Source organism: Patagioenas fasciata, chromosome 2 (assembly GCF_037038585.1).
Source record: "Patagioenas fasciata isolate bPatFas1 chromosome 2, bPatFas1.hap1, whole genome shotgun sequence".
NCBI classification, from domain to species: domain Eukaryota; kingdom Metazoa; phylum Chordata; class Aves; order Columbiformes; family Columbidae; genus Patagioenas; species Patagioenas fasciata.
Genome location: NC_092521.1, coordinates 160,601,105 through 160,610,395, shown reverse-complemented (window position 1 = coordinate 160,610,395; position 9,291 = coordinate 160,601,105). Strand labels below are relative to the sequence as shown.

Genomic DNA, 9,291 nt, shown 5'->3' with positions numbered 1-9,291 from the left:
GCCGCGGAGTCCCTCGCCGTGCGCCCCGTCGGGGCGGTGGCAGCCGGCGGGCCCTGGGGAGGGATAACGGGTCAGCTGGGGGGTTGGACCCCGCGCCCACATTTTCGTCCCCCTCCTGCGCCCCCCGCGGAGGATCTGTGCCCCTCACTAGGCTCAGCCCCTCACTCTCTCGGTCATTCAGTCGCACTTTACTCCCTAATTTTGTTTCCACCTAAAGACAAAAGGCAAAATAATAGCCACAGTTTTCCCACCCCAAAGAAGCAGGGATTTTTTGGGGGTCCGCAGAGTGATGGGCAGGCGTTTGGGGGGAAGCACGGCTCCGTGCTGCCGTTTCGAGAGCAGGAGAGTGAGATCAAAGACTCCTGTCCGGCTGCGGGAAGGACGAGTCAATTACCGAATCGCACTGCGGGGAGGGGACCCGCCAAGCACAACCCCCCGGCCCCGGGCAGCCCACAGGCACCGAGCCGGGCCCCATTCCGACCCCCCGGACCCCCTTTGTATCACCGCCGCTCGCTTAATATTATTTGTGCATTTCTGCAAGGAATTGTGGGATGCAACCCCCTCCCCGGGTAAACAGCATGGCAATTAAAAACCCCAATAACTCAGTGTTTTGGGGCATAAAGGTGGGGGGACAGCGGTGCGCGACCCGCGGCGGGGCACCCCCACCAAAACTCCGCTCCCCCACGCACATGCCCGCGGCGGCCTGGCCCGGCTGGGGGGGTGGGGGGAGGGGCGTGGAAGCTGTCACTTACCGGAGCTCCCCGCACCACGTGTGCGCATGCCCGCTTTATCATTGGCCCGAGGCACGTGTCGAAGTGCCCGGGCCGGCGACGTCACCGGCGGGGGCCCCGTTAAAACCTAAAGGACAACAATCCGGAGTGGAAGTGTCCGGGCGCGGCGGTGGCGGCGGCCGCCGGGGCGTAGCGCAGCGCAGGGCGGGACGCCGCCCCCCCCTTAGTCCCCCCCCCCACCCGCGGCGGCCCCCGCATGTGCGGACGCGGGGCTGCGCGGGGCGGCGCGGGGCGAGGCGCTGCCGGCCGGAGCCCCGCGGGGCGCCCCTCACCGCCCTGCCCTCCGCGGGACACCGGCTGCTGAGAGCCCGCCTCCACCCCGCCCGGCACCGGCTTCTCGTTTTGCTTTACCCACCCCCCCCTCCACCACAAAAATTGTTATTTTTATTATTATCATTAATTTTTTCTCCGCGGGGGCGGCGGATGAAGCTCGGCGGCGGCGGCGGTGGCCGAGGGAGAAGGCGGCAGCGCGCCGCGGGACCGAGCGGCTGAGCGGCGGCAGGAGGCGGCGAGCGGCGGCGGGAGGACCGGAGCCCTTGTGTTTTTATTTTTGGCAAAGTTGAAACTCGTGGAGGCTCGGCTGCTGGCTTTTGGGTCTCTCTGGTTTGGTTTCCTTGTTGTTTTTTTTTTTAATTACTATTCAATTTTTTTTTTCAAACTCTGGATTTTGAATGCCGGGCGCGGCCAGGAGAAGCGAAAGCAAATAGACACCTGTGCGTGCGTGTATATATATATATATATATAAAAATATATATATTAAAAAAATAAAATAAAGAACAAGCGACTGCAACAGCAACAACAAAAAGCTCTAGGCAGCCGCCCGGCCGGCGGTGCGGCGGGCAGCGGAACCGTCGGCGGGGCCGGCCGCGCAGCATGGAGGAGGGCGGCCAGAGCCCCCGGGAGGAGGCGGCCGAGCCGCAGGAGTCCGGCGGCGACGCGGAGCCCGGCGGCGGCGGGCGGCGGGGACTGCTGCTTCCCCCCGGCGACCCCCCGCACCCTCACCCGCACCCGCACCGTATCACCAACTTCTTCATCGACAACATCCTGCGACCCGAGTTCGGGCGGAGGAAGGAAGCGGGCGGCCCCGGCGGAGAACCCCGGCGGCCCGGCGCGGAGAGCCGCCGCAGCCCCGCCGCGGCGCCGGCCCCCGGGGCTCCGCTCCCCGGCGGCGGGGCGGGCTCGCCGGGCCGGGGGGAGGGCAGCCCCGCCGGGCTGGCCCTACACGGCGCCGCCAAGAAGGGGGGGGACCCCGCGGCGCTGGAGGCGGCCCTGAAAGCGCGGGGGTTGAGCGGCGGCGACCTGTCGGTGAGCTCGGACTCGGATAGCTCCCAGGCCAGCTCCAACGCCGGGAACCAGCCCATGCTCTGGCCCGCCTGGGTTTACTGCACGCGGTACTCGGACCGACCCTCCTCAGGTAAGAGCCGGCCCGCGGGGCCGGCCCACTCCCCGCCGCCGCATCCCTCTCCTCGGGTTCCCCGGCTCTCCTCCGCCCGCCTGCGGGGCCGGGAAGGCGGCAGGGAAAAGGCCCCGCTCCCCGTTTCCCGCTCTTTCTTCTTCTTTTCCTTTGCGGGGGGGGGGAGGTGTCTTAAAAACGCACGAAAACGTGGGGAGAGGAAGGACTGGCTGGGTATGCGCGGAGCCGGAGGGACGAGGTGGGAGCTGGGGGTCTCCTTCACGCTGCCGCGGAGGAGCTGGGGCCACTCAGGCTCGGGGCATTTTCAACCAACTGCCGGGTTTTATCAAAAAGGGAGTAAAAAAATATCTGGCTTTGGGCTCCCCGCTCATCCTTCCGGCGAGATGCCCTTCTCCCTGCCAGGAAAATAACTCCGCGTTGTGTTTTTGGGAGAGGAGGGTGGATTCACATAGGCCTCGCCTTGCTTTGGTTATTTTTTCTGTTTAGCCAAAAAGAATTGGCGACGATTTATTTCTCTAAAAGAGGCCTCGAAGCGGTCGCCGTTTTGTTTCTTTCTTCTAATTTCTCTCCGTGTGCTCTAAGTCAGTTTTGGAGGGGCCGGGGGACATTTCCGAGAGCCAGGGAACTTCCTTGGCAGGGTCCGTCTCCTGGCAAGGGCTTGGGCAGAATCTCCTGAAATTATCGATAAAAACGTTGGGAAAATTTAAAAATAAAAAGCCCAGGGGTAAAATGTCCTTTTACTACCACAGGGAGAGAAGGGATGGTCCCCGACAGATTGGTAAAACCTTCCCTAAAAAGAAGTAGAAACCATCGGGGGAAGGCATGGGAAGCAACACGAAGGAGATCTGTTCCCATTAAAAAAAAAAAAAAAGGGGGAAAAAAGGGTTTTCCTTTTACAAAAGCAGCGAGCTATGATTTTTCACCCCGGAGAGCCGGCCAGCAGAAGGAGAGATTGTAGGGTGAGTTGAAAATTAGTTCGTAATATCTGAAAACAAACTCTTACTCAGAGGTAATATTCAGGGCTGAATTGGAATTTACTCCATTGTTCTCCAGTGCTCTCCTTTGTTAATATTTAATTAACATACATCCTCACAATGGCTCGGCCCGGGCAGAAAAGGCTCCTTGTGCTGCCGAGAATAATATTCCCGAGAATAATCCCAGCGATTCGGATCGGGCCGTGCAGTGCCATATGGGCACTGCAGCAAAGCGGCGGATTTCTTCTCGCAATGTAAACAGGGAGGGGGGCTGATTTCCATTTTTTTTTTTTTTTAAATCGCGACTCGCCAAAAAATTGGAAAAAAAAAAAAGTGAAGAGGTTTGCTAAAAAAAAAAAAAATAGAAAAATAAAAGGTGTCCTTAAAATAACAAATATTCTGGTCAAGGATTAAAATTTAGCTCCGTGCCGCTGCCTCTGGTGCAGGCTGTACTTGCCGGCCCCCCCCCGAGATTGAAAGGGTCGGTAAACGTGTTTGTGGCCGGGGTGGAAGGGGCTGTGGAGGGAGCGGCGGAAGAAGCGCGGCCGACGGGGGCTACGGGGACATTCGGGGGGAGCTGCGGCTCCCGTTCCGCCTCCTCCCGAGCATCCCCTGGCAGCGGAAGCACAAAGCGGGATTTATTTTTTTCTGGGGGGGTGGTGTGGGGCGGGTGTCCGTGGGGCGCGGGGGGAGCGTGGGTGCCCCCAGGCGGGACCGCACCCGCGGAAACGCCCGCAGCGGAGCGCGGCGGTGTCGGTGCTTCTCCTCTCTCCCGGCCGTAGGTCCCCGCTCCCGCAAACCAAAGAAGAAGAACCCCAACAAGGAGGACAAGCGGCCCCGCACCGCCTTCACAGCCGAGCAGCTGCAGAGACTCAAGGCCGAGTTCCAGACGAACCGGTACCTGACGGAGCAACGGCGGCAAAGCCTGGCCCAAGAGCTCGGGCTTAACGAGTCCCAGATTAAAATTTGGTTCCAGAATAAACGAGCCAAGATCAAGAAGGCGACGGGCAGCAAGAACTCCCTGGCAGTGCACCTCATGGCCCAGGGGCTCTACAACCACTCCACCACGGCGAAAGACGGCAAGTCGGACAGTGAATAGCCAAGGGAGGGGGAGGAACGAGGGAGGAGGGGGGGAGACAGGGGAGGGGGGGCCGTTTGCAGTCAAAGTTTATATAATGCAATAATTTAATTAAAAAAATAAAAAAGAAACAGAAGGGCCAGTGTATAAAGATTATACCAGCATTAATAGTGAAAATATTGTGTATTAGATATAATTCTGCAATATTCTATGTATATATAATTTACAGGTAAGGTGGTGTAAAAATCCAAGATATCTGATTATAAAATATTTTTTTTGTTTTGATTTTTTTTTTTGATTGGTTGTTTTTTGTTTGGGGGGTTTGGGATGGTTGGTTTTTTTGTTTGGGCTTTTGTTTTGGCTTTGATTTTGTTTTTATTTTTTTTGCAGTTGTATGGAGATTTTAGATGCTATCTTTATGATTTTTTTTTTAATGCTTAAGTTACATTTTTATAGACTTAAGCGCTGTTTTAATGGACATCGGACACTGTTTTTTGAAATTCAAAAAAAAAAGAAAAATTAAAAACAACTTTTGCTGAAGTCCAAAGATTTTTATTGCTGCATTTCACACGACTGTGAACCGAATAAATAGTTCTCCTATTTGTTCTATGAGTTTTACCTTTTTCCCCCACCCCTCCCATTTTATTTTATTTTTCTTTCTTTTTATTTTTTCCTTTTTTTTTCTTTTTTTTTTTTTTTTTTTTCTTTTAGTCGGGGGTTGTGTGTGTCTGGGCCTGGTTTTGGGGATAGACGTGGAGAATTTAATTTAAAAAGAAAAAAAATATGGAGAAGTAAGGATTGGGAAAGAAATCTCAAAGCACCGTCTTGCAACATGCCGAGGATCTTTTCCTGAGCCCCTGGTCCCTCATCACCCCCAGCGAGACCCACGGGCGTGCGTGGATGCGGGATGCAGCTGTGGATGCGGGATGTAGGGGTGGGGTGGTTAGCATCTTCCTCCCCCTCCAACTAGTTGGGGAAACTTTGGGAACCCCTCCAAAAAAGTGGGAGACGCTCCGGGATGCGGCTCCAGCCCGTGGTCGCCCCCCGTGGGGTGGGAGCGGACCGGGGGGCCGGTACCGACCCGCTGCCGTCCTCCCAACCCCGCTCCCTCTCCGCGGGGGGCGGCCACGGGTTGGGGTCCGGCTCTGCTCCGGCATCTTCTACCCGAAGCAATAGGGAGAGTTTTACCCCCACCCCCCTAAATATAACGTTTATGTTTTCTCCTTCCTCTCCGTCGTCATCCCCATCCCACGGCACGGTCCTCGCTAGCGTGACGCTTCGTGGCACCGTGGGGGGTGGGTGTTTCTCCCCACGCCTTTCCTCCCCACACAGATACCTCCTGTAATCGGAGTTTTTTGGGGGGTTCGAGGCCTTGGGCTGCGTTTAACACGTTTTTCCCCGAGCGTAGTGTTCTCCCTCCCCACGGCACGGGGCGGGGGGGGAACTGTGTCCTGCGTGGGCCTGGGTGTGCGTGGGCGGCTGCTCAGGAACGGACTCTCCTGCGACGCTGTTTGTAGCGCACTTTGCCTTAAAACCTCTTTATTTTGCAGCTATAGTAGACACACGTTGTACATAGCAGTATAAAATTAAAAAAAAAAAAAAAAGGAAAATATCGAACTATAAAATAAATACAGTAATTTAAAATTCTGTGAATAATCATCAGCTGCTTAGGAGCCAGGATGAAATGACATTGCCTTTTAGCAACAAAGTAAAGGATTTTTTTTCTTCTCTCCAGTTTATAAAACATGTGCATTTTACAATTGCAGTATCAAATATTTATAATCGGATGAAATATGAATGTTTCTTTCTACAACTGTGCTCTCAGAATTGTGAACGTTCTCGCTGCATTTTGTGTGTTTCAGTTCTCGAGGACTGCATTAAATAATAATAATAATAAAAAAACCCAACAACCCACTTTATTACGAAATATAAACGGTGTCACTCAGACGTTGGAATGGAGCAGTGCTATCAGGGGCTATATATCCCTATATGTTTATAAAGTCTTTAGGTTGCACTTTTGAGCATTCGAGCTCGAGTTACAAGTATTTCGTAGTTTCAGCTATTTACAGGGGGGGGGGTAAATTCCGTGGCGATTTAGGAGAGAGGTGATTTTGCAGCCAGGCGTCTCATCAGCCTTTTGACTTGATGAAGAAACTTCGGAGGATTCATTTCTAGGAGGAGAGGGCAACGGGCAGCCGCAACTGAGCTCTAAGGCACCCTTCGTGTTAAAAAGCACCTGAAAACGGAAAAGAAAATCTCTTTAACCTCACGTACTGTCAACAGGTTTCACCTTTTCAAGACTTTAAACAGCCGGTGGTGCGATGCTCTGGCAGACTGCGTTTGGAAACCTTCTGCTAGAGAAACACGTAAACCTGGAGCTCAGGAGGAGAGGTGATGGGAATATTGCCGGTGACACCCAACGAAACCACGCACGCTGTAAATTACATGGGGAGACGACAGTACCACGACTTTAGGACGGGCTGGACAAAAATAAAGCGATCACCCGCTTTGCTGCAATAAAGGGTACAAGATCTCCGAAACAGTTCAGCAGGCAGAAGGAGAGGGAGCAAGGGGCAGAGCCTCACCCTCGGGGCCGGCTCCTGCTCACAGATAGAACCAAGGAGGAGGGTCTTAAAATTGTATTTTATATTTTTAAAGCTGCTGCTTTGGGATGTATTCTGCAAGGGCTGAAATCCTCCAGGAGCAGCGATGCCGCTGGGCCGGAGCACCCGGGGGTTCAGCTCCCCGGCCGCGGGGGAGGCTCCCGGGCTCATCTCCAAATCACACTTTGTTTTTCCAGCCCTTCCGGTTTACGTGTCTTTAAGGATAATTTTTTGTGGGTTTTTTTTGGGTTTTTTGATTTTTTTTTTTTTTTTTTGTTGTTGTTGGTTTTGTTTGGGGTGGTTTTGCTCACTAGTGGAGGCAGGTGATGAATAATCCAGAGGGAGAAAATCAGTGATGGTGGGCACTAAAGAGGTGTTTTAAATCTGGATTGAAAAATAGCTCCGTTTGTCCGATGGGACAAAACGGTATCGTGGGTGTATTAAACACCAGAGGATAAGTCCCACGGAGATTTTATTTTTTTAAGAAGTCACTAAACCGAGGGGAATTTTGGCCCCGCTGAAGTGTGAAGTGGGGCAAAGTTTCCACCTGTCCTTGCCCAGCCTGCAAGAAGCGCTGGGAACAGAAAACAGCTGTGTGACACTAGCAGGAAAACGTATTTTGTTTTAGGTTAAAAAAATAGTAAGGTAACTTCTCTAAGACAGTTCAGTCTCTGGAGCAATGATAGAATATCTCGCTGCTCTCTGGATTTTATCCAGGCCAGAATACAAAATATTTGCCATTGCTAAGCGATGCCTTCAGCTGGGAGCAGCGAATGGCTCGCATGGGCTGCACTCCTCACCTGCCTCCGATTTTTTTGGAGGGGCTAAAGCTTTCATGGGAAGAGGCACAGGTTCGGAAACCTCTGCTCTGTGCTCCTTTCGCCATCTCCGGAGCTGCCGCTGGTTCCCCGCACGGCCCAGCCAGCGCTCCCACGCCCGGGCAGCGGCTCCCCGCTGGCTCCGAGAAGGACAGCACAACTAAATTAGCCCTCGTTAATTTAAAATTTTAAATTAATTTAACAGAAAGTGCTGTCGCACAAGAGCCTCTTGCAATTTTAGGGAAGTAACATCGCTTGGCTGGAGGAGTCCTTTTTTTAAAAAAAAAAAAAAAAAAGATAAATCGCAACCCCAAACCACAAAAGACCCGAAGCCAAGTCAAAGCCTCCCCCCCAAAACCCGTCTGCGTCGGGGCAGGGGCAGAGGCAGAGACAGGGTTGCCCTGGAGTCACCCACCGCCTGGCAGCGTTTTTTGGCTGTCAGGCAGCTCTTTGCTAGCCGGGCAGGCTCCTTCCCCTCCAGTCTAAGCAGCGGAGTCCCATTAAAAAAATAAAATAAAATAAAATAAAATAAAATAAAAAAAATCAACCGAGGGAAGTATTTCAGGGCCGAGTAAAAATACATCTGCACAATACTCGACACCAACCAGCCCATCCGTGTAATTAATTAAGTGTATTTTTTTTTCCCGTAAGTCTGTTCAAGAAGCATCTGAGCACTAAGGTTTAGTGAAGGTGTTCCTCCGCTGTGCTGGGTGTTAATGAAGTATATCGCACAGGCTATATAGAAACCCATACCCGGGCACTATATATGCAAATGATCCCGCCATTTATTGTGAAATGCATATCGGAGTTAGAGGGGGAAACTATTTAGCTGCTCGGGTTTGTGGGAAAAAAAAAAAAAAAAAGAAAAGAAAAAGTAATTCTGTATCCCGCTGATTTAATATCCGACCTCCGCATTCAATCCCCGCCCATGCAGCTATCAAAAGTACCCCTGGGATGTTTGGATATCATCTCCAAACTAACATCTGTGATTATGAAACGCTCAGAAGGGGAAGGTTAATAACAATTTGTTTCAAAGGGCCACGAGTCAATTTTATAAACAAATTCGCGTTGTCGAAACAAACAAACAAACGAACGAACAAAGTCGAAGCCCCCGGGCGGGGGCTGTAATTGGGTGCTGGGGGTGGGATTTGTGTCCAGGAGCAGTAGCCGGGGACGACAGGGTGTGCAGGGGGAAGTTTTGCTGTGACAGCCCGGGGGATGCTCCGTGGCACCCGTGTCTCCGGCAGGAACGCACCCAGACACGTTTGGGGAGCTGAAGGCAGTCGAAAAGTCGGAATGGTCCCTGGCAGCGGATTTGGGCTTTGCAGGGCTACGCAGGGGACAGGTTTGGGCTTTGCAGCTCTTGGGAGGGAACGCTGGCTTCCCCCCGCCCCCAGCCAACATCGAGACCAGCTCCGCAGTTAAAACCAGCACTAACCCGTCCTCGATCTTCTCTCTCGTATTTTTGGGACCCCTGGCAAACTCAGGCAATGCTGCCGGCCGAATCCCAGCCTCGGGAAAAAGGGGCCTTGAATGAGCCCAGGCAAGAGAAGCCGGAGACGGCAGCTCCACCGACACCCACGGCCGGCAGCTCCCTGCCTGTTGCCCGCCCC

At 53.2% G+C, this 9,291-nt stretch overlaps 1 protein-coding gene across 1 annotated transcript; it reads left to right on the top strand.

Moving 5' to 3' along the window:
• Nucleotides 1–1,603: 1,603 nt before the first annotated feature.
• Nucleotides 1,604–4,278, top strand: EN2 (engrailed homeobox 2). Its single transcript, XM_065832859.2, has 2 exons — nt 1,604–2,205; nt 3,962–4,278. Exons 1-2 carry the CDS (start codon nt 1,665–1,667, stop codon nt 4,276–4,278), a joined length of 858 nt encoding a protein of 285 aa, XP_065688931.1. The 5' UTR covers nt 1,604–1,664.
• Nucleotides 4,279–9,291: the final 5,013 nt, after the last annotated feature.